The sequence below is a fragment of the Thalassophryne amazonica genome, chromosome 4 (assembly GCF_902500255.1).
Source record: "Thalassophryne amazonica chromosome 4, fThaAma1.1, whole genome shotgun sequence".
Taxonomy (NCBI): domain Eukaryota; kingdom Metazoa; phylum Chordata; class Actinopteri; order Batrachoidiformes; family Batrachoididae; genus Thalassophryne; species Thalassophryne amazonica.
The window spans coordinates 115,287,615-115,310,717 of NC_047106.1; the positions used below are offsets into that span (position 1 = coordinate 115,287,615).

General features: G+C 39.3%; 1 protein-coding gene across 3 annotated transcripts in view; it reads right to left on the reverse strand.

The window, feature by feature from the left end:
* The window catches only part of rcbtb2 (regulator of chromosome condensation (RCC1) and BTB (POZ) domain containing protein 2), a 65,851-nt gene that overhangs the window by 37,927 nt on the left and 4,821 nt on the right, over positions 1-23,103 (reverse strand). For all 3 annotated transcript variants that reach the window (XR_004560157.1, XM_034168449.1, XM_034168450.1), the window contains exons 3-5: positions 7,622-7,772; positions 275-441; positions 25-183 (exon numbers count right to left, since the gene is read on the reverse strand). Coding sequence is in view for 2 of the 3 variants with exons in the window: in XM_034168449.1 (XP_034024340.1) it covers positions 25-183; positions 275-441; positions 7,622-7,772 (477 nt within the window). In the remaining variant the exon portion in view is untranslated. The remainder of the gene's footprint in view (positions 1-24; positions 184-274; positions 442-7,621; positions 7,773-23,103) is intronic.

Consider the following 23,103-nt stretch of genomic DNA (forward strand, 5'->3'; position numbering starts at 1 on the left):
CTGCTGGGCAGTGTAACCGATTACCTCCCCGTTGTCCAGTACAGCCATGGAGCAGAGTTGACCACAGGCGATGTTAATCACCACTTTGTTCTGCAAACAGCTGCTGACGCGGCGTGGTGTGGGCTGGTTGGCAGTAGACCCAGAACCTACTTGACCTGAATTATTGTAACCCCATGCAAACACCTAAACAGAGAGAAAACGGTCACAGTTATTGAAAATACGTCCTGTCAAGAAAACAGGAACCAAAGAAAGAGCCCATCAATGGACAACCCACCTCTCCATCAGTTGTGAGAGCTATGGTGTGATGGGAACCACAAGCTACCTCAGTGACTCTCTTGCTAAGAAGATTGGTGGACACCAGAGCAGGGGTCAGTCCATGGTTGGTGGTCCCATTGCCAAGTTGGCTGTAGCCATTGTGGCCCCAGGCAAACACTTCTCCATCTGCACAGAGCAGCGAGTAGATATTCAGATTTTGTAGTTAATATTTTATTAACAGTTAACAAGCAGTCATCACCACAAGGGACAGCTGATATTTAGGAAAACTTTTAATTATCTAGAAGAGCTGCAAGTTCAGTATCACTGATGCTTACATCTCTGTTCATACAACCAATAAATGTTGCAGAGGAAAAAACAGAAACTGAAGAGTGAAGGAGAAATGAATATGAAACTTAAATGATACTGGTACCAGTACCAGTTAAGTTTCAGTGGTACTTTGTGGTTACTTATGAAACCGAAGACCCACAAAACAGTTTCAGAAAAATGTTGTCAAGAGTTCTGACAAACTCATGTGTTACCAGTGCATGAATACCATCCCTACTTCTCAAGACCAGGCACCTAAGTGGCTCTACTCTACTCAATTCTACTCTTCTATTCTATTCTGCCTTTTTTAGATATTTAGATATACCTTACTATAAACTAGTAAAGTTATACCTTACAATTGGAATATATTAAAGAAGACATACCTTACTTAATTTTCATGAACAACATGTTAGTGTGGGCGATCGGTGCGGAAGTCGCTCGGGTGGTGATAAAAGCACCAAAACTTTGCACATTTGTTCATTTCAGGATACTAAACCATATCAGGGGTGGAGCCATTAAAAAATGTTATTTTCTTAGCAACGGTTGCTAGGCAGTCAATTTTGCATAGTAACCAGAAGATAAGAATGATACTGACATAATATATCTTATGAATAATAATTTTTATTGATAAAATATATTGCCCTTTGCTGTTTAGTACATTAAATATTAGAGATATAATCAAATTTAATAGCAATATTTAGTATTTAGTGAAAAATAACCACCAAGTGACTTCTGAACTAATCGCTCAAACCATTTATTTGTTTTTTTCAGGTCCTGCATGCATTGTAGTATAGATACTGGTGGTGGTGTACTAACTATCAACAATGGAAAATGCAGTAACTAAACCTGGTCAAGAAATTCACTGGGCAAAATGTAATCTTTGTAAATTAGATACCAAAGAGCCACTGATCAATCCAGCACCAGCTGGATACAAAACATTGGCCGAGAACTTAATACAGTTTCATGGCCTTGATTCCTTGCCCATGAAAATAGACATCTCTTGCTTAGACCATGGAAATGGCATTGAAGTGACCTTTCTGAAACAGAATGCAAAATGGCATAAGTCCTGCAATAAAACTAAACTTAACCATGCCAAAGAAAGAAAGAGAAAATGTTTTGCCAGCGAGGAAGGGACTACCAAACGCATTTTCACCCGCAGGTGTGCCAGCAGTGCAGATGGAGATGCAACGATGTCTCAAAACAATGAAAGCCGCATATGTTTCCTGTATTCAAAACCTGAAACGAATGAAAAGCTACATGAAGCATGCACATTTGAGTTAGATGTCCATGTGCGCAGATTAGCACATGAACTTCAAGATGAAAAGCTGATGGCTTTTTTGAGCATGGGAGATCTGATAGCTTTAGAAGCTAAATATCATGCTAGATGCCTTGCAAAATTGTACAATAAGGCCCGCAAAATTACCACACAAGACAAAGATCACTTCAATAGTTGTAATGAACAAACATGTAAAGGAATAGCTCTAGCAGAACTAATATCCTACATCCAAGAATGCAGAGATGGTGTAAAGGTGTTCAGGCTAGCAGATCTTGCGCAACTGAGTGTCGGATTCCATGGAGTATTTTGTAATACTCCTATATGACAGGACATCTACCTGTACATCCATCAATCAAGTCAGTAAGCTTCTCTTCACACACAAGGGGCGTCAAATGTCAGGCCTCCCTCCATCCAAAGCTGCCCTTCATCAACAGATCTGGAGGGCAATACTGCAAGGTGGCCACTACTGGGGTAATGCAACTGTGCCAAATCGCCAGTTACCCTCCCCTGCTGAGTGGGGGGTGGACATCGCCTGAACAGTGGTCGCACTTGTGGACAACTCTCCCTCAGGCCAGCGCATCTTGCCCTGAGCTGCTACAGTGCAGATGCAGAACCAGGTGTATAGACTGTAAATGTTCAAGGGCAAGTCTGACCTGCACAGTTTATTGTACTTGCAAGGGAGATTGCGAGAAGTGTAAGTCCTTAAACTTCAATGTGACCAAGATATGTAGTGATCACTGTATACATGTAAATACTGAAGGATGGTTTAAATGTTCTTCTTGTTTGTTTATTAACTATTTACAGTTGTATATTATTATACAGCACTAGATAATTTGTAATAAATGCTACGATATTATTGTACACACTATATAAGTATAATATTAATAAAGTTATGGCCTCCAGGATGTATAACCTACAAATACTGTTTTTGTCTTCTTTTTCTATTTTTTTTTTTTTTTTTTTTTGGATTTGTGTATGACCTGCAGTGGGGGGCACACTTCCAATAATTCGATAACAGATAATTATTGAAGATAATGTTTTCATTATCGGATTGTCTTTTTAGATAAATTTAAAAACCATCATCGGACTAATTATCTTCCGATGAATTACCGTCCGATAACTTTTAGACCGATAACGTACTAAACTAAGTTGAACAGTGAAAAACATTTTTTAAAGCTGTTGAGACCTACCTGTTAAAAGTTTCGTAATAGGCATGTTGTGCTACCCTCTGCAAACAGAAACCACTCTACTGTCTGTAAGCCAAAGAGAACTGGTGACCAAAAAAAAAGTCATTTCCTTTAACACCATACTAACATAATCACAATGTCACCAAGTCATCCAGAGGCATACATGTTTAACTTATGGTTCAAATTTTAACCACTCATTTTAGACAAGTTATTTAAAATTATTGTCATGTCTGAAGTTCATAAAGTGAAAATATCAGATATATGTTTTCGTTTTAAAGTAATGTGCTAATTTTTAAGGTTTTGTGAGCACATGCTGTGCCAGGCAGCAATGCATTATGGGTAGCATAAGGTAATCTCAGACGTTCACGACAGGACAAATGCATTTCAGACACTCTGTTCAGGGTCCACAGATAACAGCATTAAACTCTAGTGCCTAAAACTCTCGTGAATATATTCTCTGGGTTTATAGATGTTAGTGGATTTGCGTTTGTTAAATTCCACGCATCTTAAATGTAGCAGACACGGATTATCTGGAATTTTGTTTGACATTTTTTCAAGGCAGCTACTGCCATCTACTGGCCAGGAGTGTTCACGGCAGTATTAAACGTCTGGGTACATGGCTGCTCTCAAAGTGTTGGTATTGTCCATTGTCCAGGCGCTTTTTGTGTGCATATATTTGTTAACTTTGTATTCTAAAACTACGGTTAGAAGTAATTCCGACTCCTTATCGGTCTACACGAACGAGGTTGGCGCCATGTTTTTAGTTTTTGTAGAAGTGACGACAAGAGAATAAGGCTCCTGATTGGATAGAATTTTAATCAGTACCGCCACCCAAAGGTTTGGCAGACTAATTACAACACATTTATACGGTTCGATGTGGATGGATTTTTTTTTTAAACGACGTAGTGTGGATGAAGTTTTTTCCCCAAACTGAAAGGGTAAGATATTCGGTTTTACAAATACCCGACAACGTGTGTACATGGCCTTATGTCTGTGAAAGGCACTATATAAATAAATGCGGTCTGTTTTTGTTACAAAACCTCAGAATTAGTGCCTTATTCAACATTAAAAGATATATGTTATATTTTAACTTTGTACAAATGACAGAACTGACATTAATGGAGTTATACTATCAGTATTTTCAAAAAAACATAAGTTAGTATGACTTTATTTTTCAAGACCTCCGCCTGACCGGAGTGTTGAAATTGATAAGGAGCTGGCCTTACGGCTGCTCTCGATGTGCCTCTGTGGTGGGAGCGTTGTTGTAAACAAGAGCTTCCAGCAGGGGCAGAATGTTGAAAGAAAAATGATTATGATTAGTAAAAAGTTGATTTCGTGGGTGCTCTCAGGATTTGTCTGTGCTATTTCCTGCAGGGGGCAGCATGGTCAAACATTCTTGCTTATTTTTTAGGTCTTTTACTGCTTTTGATGCTTTCAAAAGCAATCGTGTTAAAAATCAATTTCAGCTCTTTAGTAACTGCAAATGTCCCATAGACAACACCGGAATTTATCGATTATCGATTATCTGTAATTTCCGATACATTATTGGGTGGTTTATCGGTTTATCTTTATCAAAGATTAACTTTTCAGTTATCTTATTATCTGTTATCGAAGTTAATTTTTTGGTTATCTGTGCCCACCACTGATGACCTGTATATTATTTTCAACTATTAGACTTATAGATATTTTACCACAAAATATTTTTGGAATAAGAGTATAGAAATATACAAAACTCTAGTGTACCAGGTACTTACAGGATTTAAAAAGAACTACCTTAATTATCTTGTAGTAAATGCAGGTTGTCCAATGCATCTATATGCATTTTATAGTAACCTTACATATATCAGAGAATGTTGTGATCGGCTTAAAATAGTGTTTGAGGTAAACGCATTTCTTCTGAGTAAAATTTATGAGTGTATATAGTTGTCACTATGGTGAAATCCTTGCCTAGCAACCATTGCTAAGATAATTACATTTTTCTTTGGTTCCACCCTTGATATTGTTAGGTACACTATGAAGGACATTTATGCAAAGTTTGGTGCTTTTATCACTCTCCGAGCAATTCTAGTTATATCTGGCACCGATCGCCCACACTCTCCATCAATATGCCACAGCTGTGTTTTCTTACCTTAGTTTGTAAATGCCTTTTTTAAAATAACATTTACATACCCATGACTTTTGCGTTCAAGAAAATAAAAGCACATCTTAATGTTGTACTGTTCTCCCTCTGTGCCTGAAGTTCACCTCACCCACTGACCACATCAAATGAGGAAAACACAGCATGTTATTTTTACAGAGTATTATAGTATTACATTATTAGAGTATTACAGGACCCAAGAAAATTTTCTGGGTATCATAGGAGGGGCGACTGAGACGTTTTGAGCCAGAAAACACAGGGTGTGGTTATCCAACTTTTGCATTCTGAGAAACCAACATTTCTCAGCATTGCACCGAGTCAAAATGTCACACATTCTCGAGAAATGTTGGTTTCTCAGAATCCAAAAAATGGAGCCCCTCGTAGCACATTTTAGTAATAAATAATCATTTCTGAGTTAAACAACAAAGCAATATTTAAGGCGTTGCAACTGGAAAAATTAATGTAAAGGTACATACCGCAGAAAAGGCAATTTGGCAGTAAGTGCACTAGCAGTTTTTGCCAGATAGGGTCTTAGCTAAACAGTGTCCATGTGGAATTAAACCAGCAATAAGTTACATTTGCACAAAGATTAGTCAACGGTTCAAGACGTCATTTGCTTTTGTCATGGAAAGCCGCGCGGAGGCTTCGCGCATCACGACCGATTCGCTTTAGAAGTGAGACAAAGGAACACCTCCGTTTCGGCGTGTCAGAGGACAAGTTTGGACATGTCTATCTCGGCTTTCAATGCTTACCAGGCCAGTAAGTATCAGTGAAATTGTGGAGAGCTGGCCATGTCCAAACTTGTCCTCTGACATGCCGAAATGGAGGTGTTCCTTTGTCTCGGTTCCAAAGCGAATCGGTCGTGACGCGCGAAGCCTCCGCGCAGCTTTCCATGACAAAATCTCTTTTTTAAAGTGAAATCTGCCGGAAAATGGCTGATGTCCAGCTCTTGTGATAACCAGAGAAAGAGCACACAACGGTCTCGTATCCACAGAGCCATCAGCTCAGAAATGGTCCGGTGGCTTGTGCTGTGTCGTCGCAGCTCGGAGCGCGGCGCGCTGAGCGTCCTTAAAGGGGTCCTTAAAGCTGTACTAACTGACCTTATTCTCTGTGAAGCCCGTAAAATTTTCACCGAAAGCCAGATAAATTTTTCGAATAGTTTCCAGGTGACAGTCTCTAACAGCTTCTGAAAAAATTCTGATGGAAAAAAACCCCCAAATCATTCCGCCATTTCCAGACAATGAAAATCCGACTACGGGGCGGGACCACTCCTTCCACAAGGTGTGCCCACAGGCGAATGACGTCACCGACAGGCATGGAAAAACTCACGCATGCGCACAAGGGTTCAAGCTTGTCTGACGTGAAAACATATGAATCAAATCCATATAGTTTAAAAAAAAAAAAAACGGTACGATACTTTATGGACAGACCTCGTATATGACCTGATATTGGGGTTAAAAAAGGAGTAACCCAGGGGTCATATTCGGGTTTTTAAAAACCGGAATATGAGCATATTCGGGTTTTTGCGGGTGTTTACATGGCCGTGCGCAACCGGGTTATTGCTAATATTCCGGTTATGAAAGGGTTATGAAAGGGTTATTGGCTGCATGTAAACGTAGTCAGTGTATTCTGTTTTTATTTACATTTTACACAATGTCCCAACTTCACTGGAATTGGGGTTGTATTACTATCATCATATATCTTATTTATATTATTATGGCTGTCAAAATGACACGCCAATTTACATAAAATAATTACAATGCCAATAACGTGTTCATTTTTTTAAATCGTGATTTATCGCACTTTGCTCTATTTTGTTTAGATGCTACTGACTTGGTCTGTAGAGAGCATTTTTGAGAACGATACCCGGGTTAGGTGTCTGCGCCTCTGGACACTTTTTTGCACAGTTTAAACAACAGCAGATGAAAATTATTAAATTTTTTAAAATAGCAGCAAGAAAATCATGCTGTCAGCCTAGCCACAGTGTATGGGTTAATTTATGTGGTTAAAACAGCTTTGTTAATGTGTAAAGTACGTGTTACATACATCTCACAGCAAAGTTATCTTACTTTAATAACTGACACTGTTCTATCCCAAATGTGGAACTTTGTTCATTTATCAACACATTTGGCTTTAAGGATCGCTAATTAAGAGCTTCTGAGAGCTCAGACAGGTTTAAAACATTTAAAAAATGTTTGATTCAGGATGCTTTTCAACCAGATTTTAATGTTCCATGGACAGATTTAAAAATAAAATTGTTTGGGAGCCAATAAGATAATTATTAAAGGGGTCATATTGTGCAATAATGATGCAACACACGGACAAGAATAGCAAAAACCAAATATGCCACTCTGACATGTAGCATGTTACTTATGAAGAAATTCTACTGGCCCCGAAGAGTCCCTGGGGCATATGCAAACAAAGTTATCAGAACTAAATTACCTGCTGTAGCAACAACCACATGTGGACCTGTTCCATAGCTTAAGGACACAATCTTCTTTCCACACAACACATCAATCCTGCGTGGCTCAATAGTGCTTTGAAGGTCTCCAAGCCCTAAACAGCCGCTGCAGTTGGTGCCTAGAGCAAACACCTGTAAAAACAAATAAAAAAATAAATGTACTGCTGAAATGGTATGAATACTAACATATTATAAACAATAATTAAACCTCAGTTATAAAAAAGGAACAACTTCATGTGAAATAATACAGAAATCAGAGATGTAAAATTTATATTCGACCTATATAAAATCGTGACCAGAAAGGAAAAAAAAAAAAAAAAAAAACTTATGTGGAGTGGTGGTGGTGGGGCATTAAACAGATCATCTTCCTCTCACCACTTCCTATGCTTCTTCTGCCTTGTCCAAATGGAAACTGTACTTTCTCTATATGAACTTTTTCTTTGTCATTCTCAAAAAGTGTCCCGTAAAAACATGGCACCATTTCAAGAAATATCTGCATACACACAAAACCACTGAAAATAACTGAAGACTCTGTAGTGTGTGTGTGTATATACACCGTATATATATATATATATATATATATATATATATATATATATATATATACGGTGTATATACACACACATACACGGTGTATATATACACACACATACACACACACTGAGGCAAATAAGTATTTGATTCACTGTCGATTTTGCAAGTTTTCCCACATACAATGGAGAGGTCTGTAATTTTTATCGTATGTACACTTCAACTGTGAGAGACAGAATCTTAAAAAAATTTTTTTTTCAGAAAATCACATTGTATGATTTTTAAATAATTAATTTACATTTTATTGCACAAAATAAGTATTTGATCATCTACCAATCAACAAGAATTCTGGCTCTCACAGACCTGTTAATTTTTCTTTAAGAAGCCCTCCTATTCTGCACTCTACTCTTTACCTGCATTAATTGCAGCTGTTTGAACTCATTACCTGTATAAAAGACACCTGTTCACACATTCAATCAATCACACTCCAACCTATCCACCATGGGCAAGACCAAGGAGCTGTCTAAGGACATCACGAACAAAATTGTAGACCTTCACAAGGCTGGGATGGGCTACAGGACAACAGGCAAGCAGCTTGGTGAGAAGGGCCCTACACTAGATCTCAACTCGTGGGGTAAGGATGATTCTGAGAAAGCCCGGGACTACACAGAGGAGCCTGGTCAGTGACCTGAAGAGAGCAGGGACCACAGTCACAAAGATTACATTAGTAACACACTACGTTGTCATGGTTAAAATCCAGCAGGGCACACAAAGTCCCCCTGCTCAAGCCAGCACATGTCCAGGCCCGTTTCAAATTCGCCAGTGGATAATCCAGAGGAGGCATGGGAGAAGGTCATGTGGTCAGATGAGACCAAAACAGAGCTTTTCGGTATCAATTCCACTCGCTGTGTTTGGAGGATGAGAACAACCCCAAGAACACCTTCACAACCGTGAAGCATGAAACATCGTTTTTGGCTTATCTGCAAAGAGGACAGGACGACTGCACCGTATTGAAGGGAGGATGGATGGGGTCATGTACCGTGAGATTTTGACAAACAACCTCCTTCCCTCAGTAAGAGCATTGAAGATGGGTAGTGGTTGGGTCTACCAGCATGACAATGACCTGAAACACACAGCCAGGGCAACTAAGGAGTGGCTTTGTAAGAAGCATTTCAAGGTCCTGGAGTAGCCTAGCCAGTCTCCAGACCTGAACTCAATAGAAAATCTTTGAAAGGAACTGAAACTCAAAATCTGAAAGATCTTGAGAAGATCTGTATGGAGGGGTGGACCAAAATCCCTGCTGCAGTGTGCAAACTTGGTCAAGAACTACAGGAAATGTCTGACATATGTAATTGCAAACAAAGGTTAATTATTAATTATTTAATGCAATAAAATGCAAATCAATTATTTAAAATCATGCCCCACAGCATGATGGAACAACCTCCAAAGTGTTTTTCTTACAATGCTGTGTTCGTTTTTCAGACATGCATACAGCCCTTGTTATGTCCAAATAACTCAATTTTAGTTTCATCAGTCCACAGCACCTTATTCCAAAATGAAGCTGGCTTGTCCAAATGTGCTTTAGCATATCTCAAGTGACTGTTTGTGGCGTGTATGCAGATAAGGCTTCCTCTGCATTACAGCATCATACAACATCTCTTTGTGCAAAGTGTGCTGTATAGTTGAAAAGATGCACAGAGACACTATCTGCAGTAAGATCATGTTGTGTTAGCTTCTTTGGAGCAGGTCTATGGGCTATGACTGTTCTCACCATCCTTCGTTTCAACTTATCTAAGATTTTGCTTTTATGGCAGGATGGCTTTTGCTGCTGGATTCAGCGGTGCCCTACCAGAAGATTGGCAAGATGGCTGCTACCAAAGCCACAACCCCAGACCTGTCCGTCATGATTAATGAGGTGGGTAAGGTGGTACAATCCCAGAATGCGTTAACTTTTTAACTTAAACGCAAATTGGAAATCATCTCAAAGCAAATGTTTGCCTTGCAAAGGAATTGATGTTGGAGTTAAATATTCACAATTGGATCTGGACGGTTAAACAGAGACCGCATTGGAACTTTGTGCTTCTCTGCCTAACCCAAACATGGCAGCCTTATCAGCTACCGAATGTTAACATGCCCCATTTGTATTCCTCCAGAAGGATTTCAACAGCCTTGATGAAGCATCTGGCTCCTTTTCATATGCCGTCCCCTTCAGTCTGTGGTCGTCAAGGCCACTCCAGACTCTACACATACATGGACAGAGACTGGTATGAACTCATCTGCACACATGACGCACCCCCCCACCCCACCCGGACTGTTTCAAAGCTTAGCATACATAAACAAATCAAATGTATATGTGCGGTTGTTTTAATTCTGTGTGACATTATTACGTTCAACTAATAATATTGTGGATTAATTGCTGTATTTTTTTTTTAGGTAACTGGGTGTGAAGATGAATTGCCCTTTTAGGGATCAATAAAGTTGTCTTAATCTTGAATCTTGAAGAGATGCAAAGAGGGGAAACATTTGCAAATGGCCACCTTAAATATCCTTTCTCATGATTGGATTCACCTGTGTAAGGAGGTCAAGGGTCAATGAGCTTACCAAACCAATTTTGTGTTCCAATAATTAGTGCTAAATGTATTCAAATCAATAAAATTCCAAATTTATGCACCTGCCCAATTTTGTTTAAAGAATTATTGCACACTTTCTGTAAAAACTAGAAACTTCATTTCACTTCTCAAATATCAGTGTGTTCGTCTGCTATATGATATATTTAACTGAAGTTTCTGATCCAGACAACCAATGATTTATAAAGGAAAATCATGAAAATTATCAGGGGTGCCCCAGTAAATCACACTGTATGATTTTTTTAAATAATTAATTTGCATTTTATTGCATAAAATAAGTATTTGACCCCCTAGAAAAACAGAGCTTAACAATTGGTACAGAAACATTTTTCTGCCATTACAGAGGTCAGATGTTCCCTGTAGTTCTTGACCAAGTTTTCACACACTGCAGCAGGGATTTTGGTCCACTCCTCCATACAGATCTTCTCAAAATCTTTCAGGTTTGGAGACTAGCCAGGCCACTCCAGGACCTTGAAATGCTTCTTACGGAGCCCCTCCTTAGTTGCCCTGGCTGTGTGTTTGGGGTCACTGTCATGCTGGAAGACCCAGCCATGACCCATCTTCAATGCTCTTACTGAGGGAAGGAGGTTGTCTGCCAAAATCTCGCAATACATGACCCCATCCATCCTCCCTTCAATACGGTGCAGTCGTCCTATCCCCTTTGCAGAAGAGCACCCCCAGAGTATGATGTTTCCACCCCCATGCTTCACGGTTGGGATGGTTTTCTTGGGGTTGTTCTCATCCTCTAAACATGGTAAGTGGAGTTGATTCCAAAAAGCTCTATTTTGGTCTCATCTGACCACATGACCTTCTCCCATGCCTCCTCTGGATCATCCAGATGGTCACTGGTGAATTTCAAACAGGCCTGAACATGTGCTGGCTTGAGCAGGGGGGACCTTGCTGCCCTGCAGGATTTTAAACCATGACAGCATCATGTGTTACTAATGTAATCTTTGTGACTGTGGTCCCAGCTCTCTTCAGGTCATTGACCAGGTCCTCCTGTGTAGTTCTGAGCTTTCTCAGAATCATCCTTACCCCACAAAGTGAGATCTTGCATGGAATCCCAGACTGAGGGAGACTGACAGTCAATCATCTTGTGTTTCTTCCACTTTCTAATAAATGATCATCACAGTTGTTGTCTTCTACCAAGCTGCTTGTCTGTTGTCCTGTAGTCCATCCCAGCCTTGTGCAGGTCTACAGTTTTGTCCCTGGTGTCCTTAGACAGTTCTTTGGTCTTGGCTATGGTGGACAAATTAGAGTGTGTGAACAGGTGTTTTTTATACAGGTAACAAGTTCAAACAGGTGCAATTAATACAGGTAAAGAGTGCAGAATAAGAGGGCTTCTTAAAGAAAAATTAACAGGTCTGTGAGAGCCAGAAATCTTGCTGGTTGGTAGGGGGTCAAATACTTATTTTATGCAATAAAATGCAAATTCATTATTTAAAAATCATACAATGTGATTTTCTGGATTCTTTTTTTAGATTCTGTCTCTCACAGTTGAAGTGTACCTACGATAAAAATTACAGACCTTTCCATTCTTTGCAGGTGGGAAAACCTGCAAAACTGACAGGGGGTCAAATACTTATTTTCCCCACTGTAATAGTATATATATATATATATATATATATATATATATATATATATGTAACACTCCCATAAAAAAACATGTGCATAAAGCTTGATGGGGAACACAAATGCTAAAGCAAGAGCAAAAGCTGAGACCTTGGTGTAGACTATTGACAAAGTCTCACTCCTGTTTCGAGGTGCACTGGAATATAAATTGACTTAAGTGCAAGACATTACTGTTTGCTGCTTCTTGCAGTAGAAGAGGAACAGAATCTGCTGTAGTAGCCCCTGAAGCTCAGTAGCTTCTGTCGTACCATCGTAAGTCTGTAGTCCGCCTGCTGTTGCTACGTGACATCTCGCAGCCGGGGTTAAGGCTGTGGTTAGAGAGTTGGGGCTATGACATCCTCATTTCACAAACGTTGTACATTTGTTGTACACAGAAAAAGACATTGATGCACTATGGGACCCATTTTCAAAAAGCAGTGTTCTCTGGCTCCGAATATGCCAGTGCCCTGTGAACGAAACACCAATACAATACAGAACTTTTACAGATAGGTTTAAACTCATTTCATACCCAACACATTCACAAACACAAAATGAATAACAACTAACCCACAAGTTTAGTGTCAAATGGTGTCAGAAATGTTCTGCCTTGTGCACAATTATGGTACTGTAAATTGACATAATTATCATGCAGCTGCTATCAGTTAGAATGCGGCTTGGGCCTCATTTTACCGTCCGAACCCAACACGCATTTAACAGAGTAGTGACTGAACCAGACAGACATTTTAATGTTTCTGTCTGAATCAGACATTGTTAATGTCTCCGTTATATCCATCCTAAATAAATTCCCTGCAAACAGAAGGTAAGCTGTTGGATACTTCATTTTTATTTTTTCTTAAATTTATAAAAACAATCATTTGCATGATGTGCGGCAGACCCCTCGGCTACCCCTGCACAGAGAGCAGAGGCTTTTAATCTGGCCTGTTGCATCCTTTCAGCTGGATTCATCAACAAAGCCTCACGAAAACTGTTATCGACATAAGATGCCCTTGTTTTAAAAGATGATGTCTGGAAATACTTTAATTCGTTATCATGAAAACTGCATGAAAAATGCAGTGTCTTTAAAGAAGTCTCTCTGTGTTATAATATGGTGCTCTGGGTGCGTATCTCAACCTGAGCCACAGCAAGCCTCCACTTTGTCCCACCACCAAGAAGAAGAAAAATATCAATTTTAAAAGCTGAAAGTCCTTTCCTCAAATACAGTGCATACAGAAAGTAATCACAGCGCTTCACTTTTTCAAATTTTGTTATGTTAAAGCCTTATTATTATTATAAACAATTTCCTTTGGGATTAATAAAGTTCTTTTTAATCTTATTCCAAAATGTATGAAATTCATTTTTCCCCTCAAACTTCTACACACAATACCCCACATAATGACAATGTGAAAAAAGTTAGTTTTTTTTTTTTTTTTTGCAAATTTATGAAGAAAAAAAAACAACAAAGAAATCACATATACACAAGTATTCACAGCCTTTGCCGCCTTTGCCATGAAGCTTAAAACTGAGCTCAGGTGCATCCTGTTTCCACTGATCATCCTTAAAATGTTTCAGTGGGTGTTTCAGCTTAACTGGAGTCCACCTGGGGTAAATTCAGTTGATTAGACATAATTTGGAAAGCCACACACCTGTCTACATATATGGTCCCACAGTTGACAGTACATGTGAAGTCAAAGGAATTGTCTGTAGACCTCCGAGACAGGATTGTACCAAGGCACAAATATGGGGAAGGGTACAGAAACATTTCTCTTCCTTTGTAGGTCCCAATGAGCACAGGGGTCTCCATCATTCGTATATAGAAGAACATTGGATCCACCAGGACTCTTCCTAGAGCTGGCCACGCACCGGGGGAAAAAGGACCTTAATCAGGGAAGTGACCAAGAACCCGATGGTCACTCTATCAGAGCCCTAGCATTCCTCTGTGGAGAGAGGAGAACCTTCTAGAAGAAAAACCATCTCTGCATCAATCCATCAATCAGGCCTGTATGGTAGAGTGGCCAGATGGAAGCCACTCCTTAGTAAAACGCACATGGCAGCCCAAATGGAGTTTGCCAAAAGGCACCTAAAGGACTCTCAGACCATGAGAAACAAAATTTTTTGGTCTGATGAGACAAAGATTGAACTCTTTGGTGTGAATGCCAGGCATCATGTTTGGACGAAACCAGGCACCATATCTATAGTGAAGAATGGTGGTGGCAGCATCATGCTGTGGGGATGGTTTTCAGTGGCAGGAACTGGAAGACTAGCCAGGATTGTGGGGAAGATGAATGCAGCAGTGTACAGAGACATCGTGGATGAAAACCTGCTCCAGAGTGCTCTTGACATCAGACTGGGTCAGTGGCTCATCTTTCAGCAGGACAATCACCCTAAGCACACAGCCAAGATATCAAAGCAGTGGCTTCAAGACAACTCTATGAATGTCTGGAAATGTCTGGAATGTCTGGAAAGCCAGTTCAGTACAGTTTTCTTGATTAATATACTATATTAATTAATATAATTGATATATTACACTATTTTTAAATCTATGAATATTCCCAATGATTACACTTTCTTTTCTATGCTATTTGTAATTTCCTTGATTAGTTGAATTAGTCCAAGTGAAGTTGAGCTGTTGGTTCTGAGTCCATATTGGCAATCTTAACTTGTGTTCATCAGTGAAATCAAAGGAGTGGCTTCAGGACAACTCTGTGAATGTCCTTCAGTGGTCCAGCCAGAGCCTAGACCTGAATCTAATATCTGGAGATATCCAATATCAGGAGCCATTTTCAGATCTCTCCAGAGATCTGAAAATGGCTGTGTACCGACACTCCCTATCCAACCAGCTGGAGCTTGAGCGGTGCTGCAAAGAGGAATGGGCAAAACTGTCCAAAGATAAGTGCGCCAAGCTTGTGGCATCATATTCAAGAATACTTGAGGTTGTAATTGTTGCCAAAGGTGCATCAACAAAGTATTGAGCAAAAGGTGTGAATACTTATGTACATGTGATTTCTTATGTCGCATTCACACCCGGCGCGACAGCAGCGACAGGTTGTCATGTAATCCCTATGGAAGGAGGCGTTGTGGCACCAAGCCACACAGCGTGATGTGATGGACGCGAATGAAGCGACGCGAGTGAAGCGATTTTGAGCGATTGGCGCATTTGTGGCGCAATATTGCATCGCATCGTGTCGCGTTGCACTCCTCCCCAAGTTGAAAAATCTAAACTTTTTCGTCTTGTCACGCCACGATAACCAATCAGGGACTGGATATGTAGTGACGTGGAGATGTCTGGAGTGTGACTGAGTTGGATGTGAACATGTCCTGTCTCTGGTGGCCAGCCTGTGAGCAGGACTTATGTTCCTTTTGTCCTTTATGACAGAGTTTGGGGGAAGAGCGAGCTGCATCCCCACAGCAGGGGGAGCGGAGTTATTTTCCTCCCCACATGCGCGCGCGAGCGAATCGTCCGAACACTATTTTATTTATTAACTACACAGATGTATAATAAAGCAAATGGTGACTGGTTTCTAAACAATTATAACAGAGTTTTTTAGGGAAGAGTGAGGAGCAGTCCCGCAACAAGCAGCGGAGTTCTTTTTTTTTACGTGCGCGACCAAGCGAATCGTCCGTGAAGATTATTTTATTTATTAACTACACAGATGTATAATAAAGCAAATGGTGACTGGTTTATCAACACAATTATGACAGAGTTTTTTGGGGAAGAGCGAGGAGCAGCCCCACAGCAGGCAGCGGAGTTCTTCTTTTTTTTTTCTTTACGTGCGCGCGTGAGCTGATCATCTGTGAAGATTATTTTATTTATTAACTACACAGATGTATAATAAAGCAAATGGTGACTGGTTTATCAACACAATTATGACAGAATTTTTTTGGGGAAGAGCGAGGACCAGCCCCACAGCAAGCAGCAGAGGTTTTTTTTTTTTTTTTTTTTTTTTAATTGTTTACATGTGCGCGTGTGAATGGGAGAGGAGGTCCTCAAACTGGGTCCTGCAGAGGCGGAAGGACCACTGAAAGCGGCCGTCATCCAAACGCAGCTCCTGCAGCAAATAATGATACTCCCTGAATTGGGTACGTCTCATGACGTTTGTCAGCTTTACACAACAACTGACTCCGTGTGATCAAGGTCCGTCATGTTAACTTGACTGACAACCGGAGCCAGTGAATGGAAGCTCCTCCTATTTGATGACGCACTGGGGCGAATTTTCGCAATGAAAGCAGAGCGACACACCGGGTGATGGTGGTGTGTCTGTCGCCATGCGACCGACGCGAATTTGTGGCGTCTGGTCGCGCCGGTGTGAACGCGGCATTAGAGTTATATTTTTAATAAATTTGCAAAAAAAAAAAAATATCATGCTGTCATTACAGGGAGTTGTGAGTAGCATTTTGAGGGGGAAAAAATGAATTTACTCCATTTTGGAATAAGGCTGTAACCTAAAATGTGGAAAAGTGGATACTTTCTAGATGCACTGTATTTTATTAGCGTCACATTGCTCATTTTATTAATCGCATTCACCAGATCCATCCGTCTTCTCTTCAACACTCTCCTATCGATGAAAATAAATCCCATTAATGATCCACCACTAAAAAAAGTATTTTAAATTACATTATTAATGTCGTTCATTATGAGCGGCTGAAAACCTCTGTAAGATCAGCTGTGCTAACATGACCGACCCTGACTCGAACCAGAGTATCATTTTGAAATGTTTGTCTGAGCCATCAGGCTCGGGTCGAGTATCGACAGGCTACTACCAGTGCACGCTGATGATGTCATTACAGGCAAGATGTGGCAGCGACGAGCAAAAACATTGTGAAAACTCATTTTTTGCTTTTTACAATGTACTGGAGTCACAAAATGAATTTATTGTAGATTGTGCATTTAATCAACTTTAATAAAAAATGTATTTAAGGAGTTCCGGGGGTCACATGACCAGGATGGCGGCTTAGAAGAGAAGCTCCGACACCGTGTGTTAGTTTTCAACAAATAACCCTAACAAATTACCAACAGCTTTAGAGAAACGACAAAAAACTGCTATGTCAAAGAACACCGCTGTGAAAGAGTGTGAAATCTTCACTCGTGGACGTAAAACAACCTCAAAATAACTACTTCGTGCCCCTCGACTAGCACGGGTGCTAGCACAGACAGCGCAGCTAGCATGGGCAGCATTGAGGATGTAATGGAGGAGCTCAGGTCATTTCGGTCAGACTTTGGAGGTAAATTGGATAATATCGGCACAAAACTGACTGGGGTGGCAGATTCTTTAACGTCGCTGGAGAATAAAGTGACTGAGATAAAACAAGACGTGACGAATAATACAGCCCGCATTGAAAAGGCCGAGGCCCGCATCACAGACACAGAAGGGGCTATGGAAGCTGCCGAAAAAGCTTTGGAAGCAGCTGCTAAACGAATCGCCCTGCTAGAGATAAAAGCAGACGACCTGGAGAACAGGGGCAGGAGAAAAAACATACGTGTATTTGGCATACGAGAGGGGGCAGAAGGGACACAGTCTCTTATCGAGTTCATGACCGACATGTTTCCCAAGTGGTTGGGGTTATCCCCTCAAAAGTCATTTACCCTGGAGCGGGTTCACCGTACACTAGCCTCGGGAAAACCAAATCAAAACAGAGCAGTGCTGGTCCGGTTCCTAAGTCTTCAGGACAAGGAGTTTGTCTATCGGGAAATAAGGAAAAAGGACATTACACATGAAGGACTCAAGATAAGTGTTGCACAAGATTTTTCCGCGGAGACGCTCCGTACTCGGCGAAGCTTCCACCCGGTAATAAAGCGCTTTATTGATATCAACGCCTTCCGCGGATTTCAATATAATCCCTGTAAACTCAGGATCCTGCACGGCGGCAAGATGCACCTTTTCTCTACACCACAAGAGGCTGAACTGTTTTACAAGACTCTTCCACCAGCGACGGAGGGGGACAAAGACAAATAAACACGTCCACAGACTGTACAGCCCAGCACAGACTGAGGGGAAGGAAAAAAAAAAAAAAAAAAAAAGAGGATGTGGAACAGCTACACTTCTACTCAACAACAGGTGAATACCTATATTTTGTGGTACTACTAAGTTGTATAGCATCAAAAATGATGGTTTAATAATTTTGTGCTGATGTTTGCAGTTTTTGTCAAAAAAAAGTATATATATTTGTTATATTTGTAAGGGTTAATCAAACATAATTTCTAAACTACACGGTGGTTGAAGGTTTGGTTTTGGTGTTAGTGAGGTCTTACTGACCAGTTGCTCCTCAAGTTGAGGATCAACATCCCTATAACTATTTAGTTCTAAGGGGGGAGGGTTTGCACTCCACAGGAGGGAATGCAGGGGTTCAATGGGAAATTGTTCAGGTTAAGGTTGTGTTTTACATTAAGTTTTAGTGTGTGTGAGTGTGTGAAAGAATGTGTATACTTGCATCTCCTTGGTAATTTTAAATCACATATTTTATTATTATTTTTATTTATACCAGTCCTATTTAGATGGTATAATGGAATCGTATGGATAAAAGAGGGAAGTAGTTTGAATGCAAGTATCTTAAGTTGGAAAGTCAGGGGAATGAGAAAATTTCTTAACGTAAAGAAGATACTAAACAGGATTAAGTGTCTAAAATCTAAGATTGTCTTCATACAAGAATCACATCTGATTGCATCCGATATACAAACATTGACTAGACGATGGCCAGGACAAGTATTTCATGCCTCCTATACCAGTCATGCTAGGGGTGTTGTAATTTTAATTCATAAATCAATATCTTTTCAAACTCTAAAACTTATAAAAGATCCAGGAGGGAGATACATTATCATTCAGGGTAATATTTTTAAACAAAAAATAAATCTTATAAATATATATGGACCAAATGAGGACTGCCCGTCCTTCTTTGAGAGATTGTTTTTAACTGTCTCTGCCCTAGAAGGCCTATATATTATAGGAGGGGATATTAATTGTACTTTGGACCCATATTTGGACAGATCTACCCAAGTTGACAATACACATAAAAACTAGAAAATACTTCAAGAATATATGCATGATCTGAGAATAGCTGATATCTGGAGGGTTAGGAATCCCAACAGACAATATTCATGTTATTCAAGCTCCTATAAAAATCATTTGCGCATTGATTACTTCCTAATATCTACTGAATTGGAACCTCAAGTTAAAGATTGCTGTTATAATAGTATTGTGATAAGTGATCATGCAGCAGTCTCTATGAAAATAAAACTGGGAAACAATGGAAATCTTCCAAGGTGGAGATTTCAAGCATTTGTTGAAAGATCCAACTTTTGTTCATTTTGTAGAAAACTCCACAGATAAATATTTTGAACTAAATAATGAAGAAACCACAGGGAGTATTAGGTGGGAAGCCTATAAAGCTTACATAAGGGGAGAGATCATAAGTTACACTGCTACCCAAAAAAAAAAAAAAAAACATAACCAAGAAATTCAATCATTAGAAAAGCATCAAAGCCCTAGAGAATAAATTTTACAATAATAGTGACCCGAGTGATCTTAACAAGTTAAATGTCATGAGAGCTAAATATGATGAATTGACATCTGATAAAGTGGCAAAGAGCTTAATGTGGACCAAACAAGCATATTATGATCAGGGAGAAAAAGCGGGTAAACTGCTGGCTTGGAGGGTTAAAAAAATACAGCAGAGAGAACAATCTTTAGCATAAAATCCACTTCAGACGAGTTGACTTATGATCCAGTAGAGATCAATGAAAGATTCAGGGCATTTTACGAGCTATTATATAAGTCAGAATGTAGTGATAATGATGAAGCTCAAGACACATTTTTAAACAAATTGCAATTTCAAATACTATCCGAAGAAGATAAAATAGCTCTCGATAGCCCATTGACTATAACTGACATACTAGAAGCAAAGGAGAGATGAATAGTGGCAAAGCACCTGGGCCCGACGGGTTCCCAATAGAGTTTTACAAAGCATTTAAAGACAAGCTAGTACAGCCTCTCCTTAATATGTTTAATGAATCATTTGAGTGCGGCATTCTCCCAGACTCACTAAGATTAGCCACAATAACCCTTATTTTAAAACCAAACAAACCCCCAGCAGAGTGCTCATCGTATAGAGGGATTAGTCTGATGGGGTGTGATACGAAAATACTGTGTAAGATTCTCGCTAAAAGATTGGACAAATACGTACCAAAATTGGTTATAGATGATCAGCAAGGTTTTATTAAAAATAGACAGGGCTATCACAATATTAGACGAGTTTTAAATATAATACATGCGAAACACAATACTAAGATACAGCAATGTTAGCAGTGGATGCTTGTTAAGCATTCGATAGAATAGAATGGAAGTATCTCTTAAGCCTGCTTTCAAGATATGGCCTAAGCCCAACATTTATTCAATGGATAAGATTACTGTATACGAATCCAACTGCACAAATCTTAACTAACAATAACGTTTTGAAACCCTTCAACCTGCAACGCTCAACCAGACAGGGCTGTCCGCTCTTGCCGTTGCTGTTTATACTAGCTATAGAACCTCTGGCGATGGCTGCACGACAAAATACAGGAATAGCAGGTGTTAGCATTGGCGAGAGCAATCACCTTATTTCATTATTTGCAGACAACATATTTTTTCTGACAAACCTCAAAAACTCTATCCCTAATCTGATGAGTGTAATTGAAGACTTTGGGCTTTTTTCTGGATATAAAATAAATAATACAAAGTCAGTAATTATGTTTCTTAATGAGGAGGAGAGGAGAAAACCTATTGTGAATACTCAGTTCACAATAGTACAGGAAGGATTCACGTACCTAGGTATTAAAATTTCACCAGATTTTAAAAAATTAGTCCCCGCAAATTATAACGCCCTGGTGGATGACGTATCGGGTGCATTGAAAAGATGGTCAAATTTACCAATATCTATGATAGGATGAATTAATATTTTAAAAATGACAATCTTACCTAAATTCCTGTACTACTTTCAGACATTCCCCTGCCATTACCACATTCTTTTTTTGACAACTTGATTTGTTTGGAACAATAGGAAAGCAAGACTTCGTTTTAAACTCCTCTACCTGCCCTATGAAAGAGGAGGCCTCCAACTCCCCAATCTTAGATGGTATTACATGGCTGCCCAGCTAGCTTCAGCTGCACAATATTTCTGCGTAACTCCACCTCCAGCCTGGGTGACAATTGAGCAAGAGTCTGTTCCCAATCTACCATTGTCTAGTTATCTATATTCTTCAGATGTTAAAACTCTTCGAAAACATACAAAAAATCCCTTCCTTAAAAATACAGTATCAGTGTGGCACACAGCTCATAAACATGTAACAGACTCCCCGCCAATCTCCCAGTTTACACCAATTTGGGGAAATGACCAGTTTACCCCTGGAGCAAAAGATGGAGGGTTCAGACTATGGAACACTAACGGACAGGACAATAAAATCAGGACAATAAAAGACCTATATACTGGGGGTGAATTGCTCACATTTACCGAATTATGTGAAAAATACCAGGTTTCCTCGAAACATTTCTTTAAATATTTACAGGTTAAAAGTTACGTATCATCTAGAGTTAAAATTATTATGAAACTTCCTCCTCTTTCACTGATAGAGGAAATTGCATTTAAACCACAGAAAGGACTATTGTCCAGCTATTACAAATTATTAATGTCTAACTCTAGGGAATCTTCAATAGAGAAACTGAATGCCTGGAAATATGACATACAAGACGAAATAAAGGAGTTGGAATGGAGTGAGGCATGTTTAAAAGCTCAAAAACAGACAATAAACACACGACTAAATTTAGTGCAATATAAATGGCTTACAAGAGTCTACATAACCCCTGCCAAACTTCATCATATGTCTAGTAATATCCCTGATACATGCACTAAGTGTTTGAATGATTATTATCTTATTCATTGTTTATGGGAATGTTCAAAAATCCAGAAATTCTGGATTGAAGTTGTCAACTGTTTGTCACAAGCATTTAATGTGAAAATCCCTCTTTGTGCTAAACTTTGTACATTGGGAATATATCCGGAGGGTTTCAAACAAACAAAGAAACAGATTGAACTACTGGACTTTGGACTTTTACACGCCAGAAGAGCTATTGCTTTATGTTGGAAGAACGTGGATGCTCCCTCTTTAAAATTATGGACAAAGGAACTTTCAGAGTGTGTTGGATTGGAGAAATTAACGTATATTGTCAAAGGACGTCAGCAGGACTTTTATTCTTTTTGGAAACCTTATATAAATATTATAGAATCAGATAAATAGAGTTGTGAAACCTATTTACTATATTTGATGTTTACTGTTTAGTTATTTTATTATTATTTATGTTTATTTTGTTATTTAATTGAACACTATAGGTTGATACGCTTTAAGTACATCTGTAAGCCTTTTACCAACTGTATTTTGTTTCTGGGGTCCTCTTTGTGTAAATTTGCCAGGGATGTGTGAGTGTGTGTGAATGATTGCAATTTGTGTTATGTTCAAATGTTCATGTTTGTACAAATTAAAACTTGTTTAAAATCAATAAAAAAACAATTTGGAAAAAAAAAGTATTTAATTTAGGTTGAGCTTTTAAACAACTTTTATTAAAAAGGGGGTGGTTGTTCCAACGCATAGATACAGTACATTATACAGTACAAATGTAATGTATAACATACTGTATAAATGTATGTACAAATGTACTGCTTTCAATATA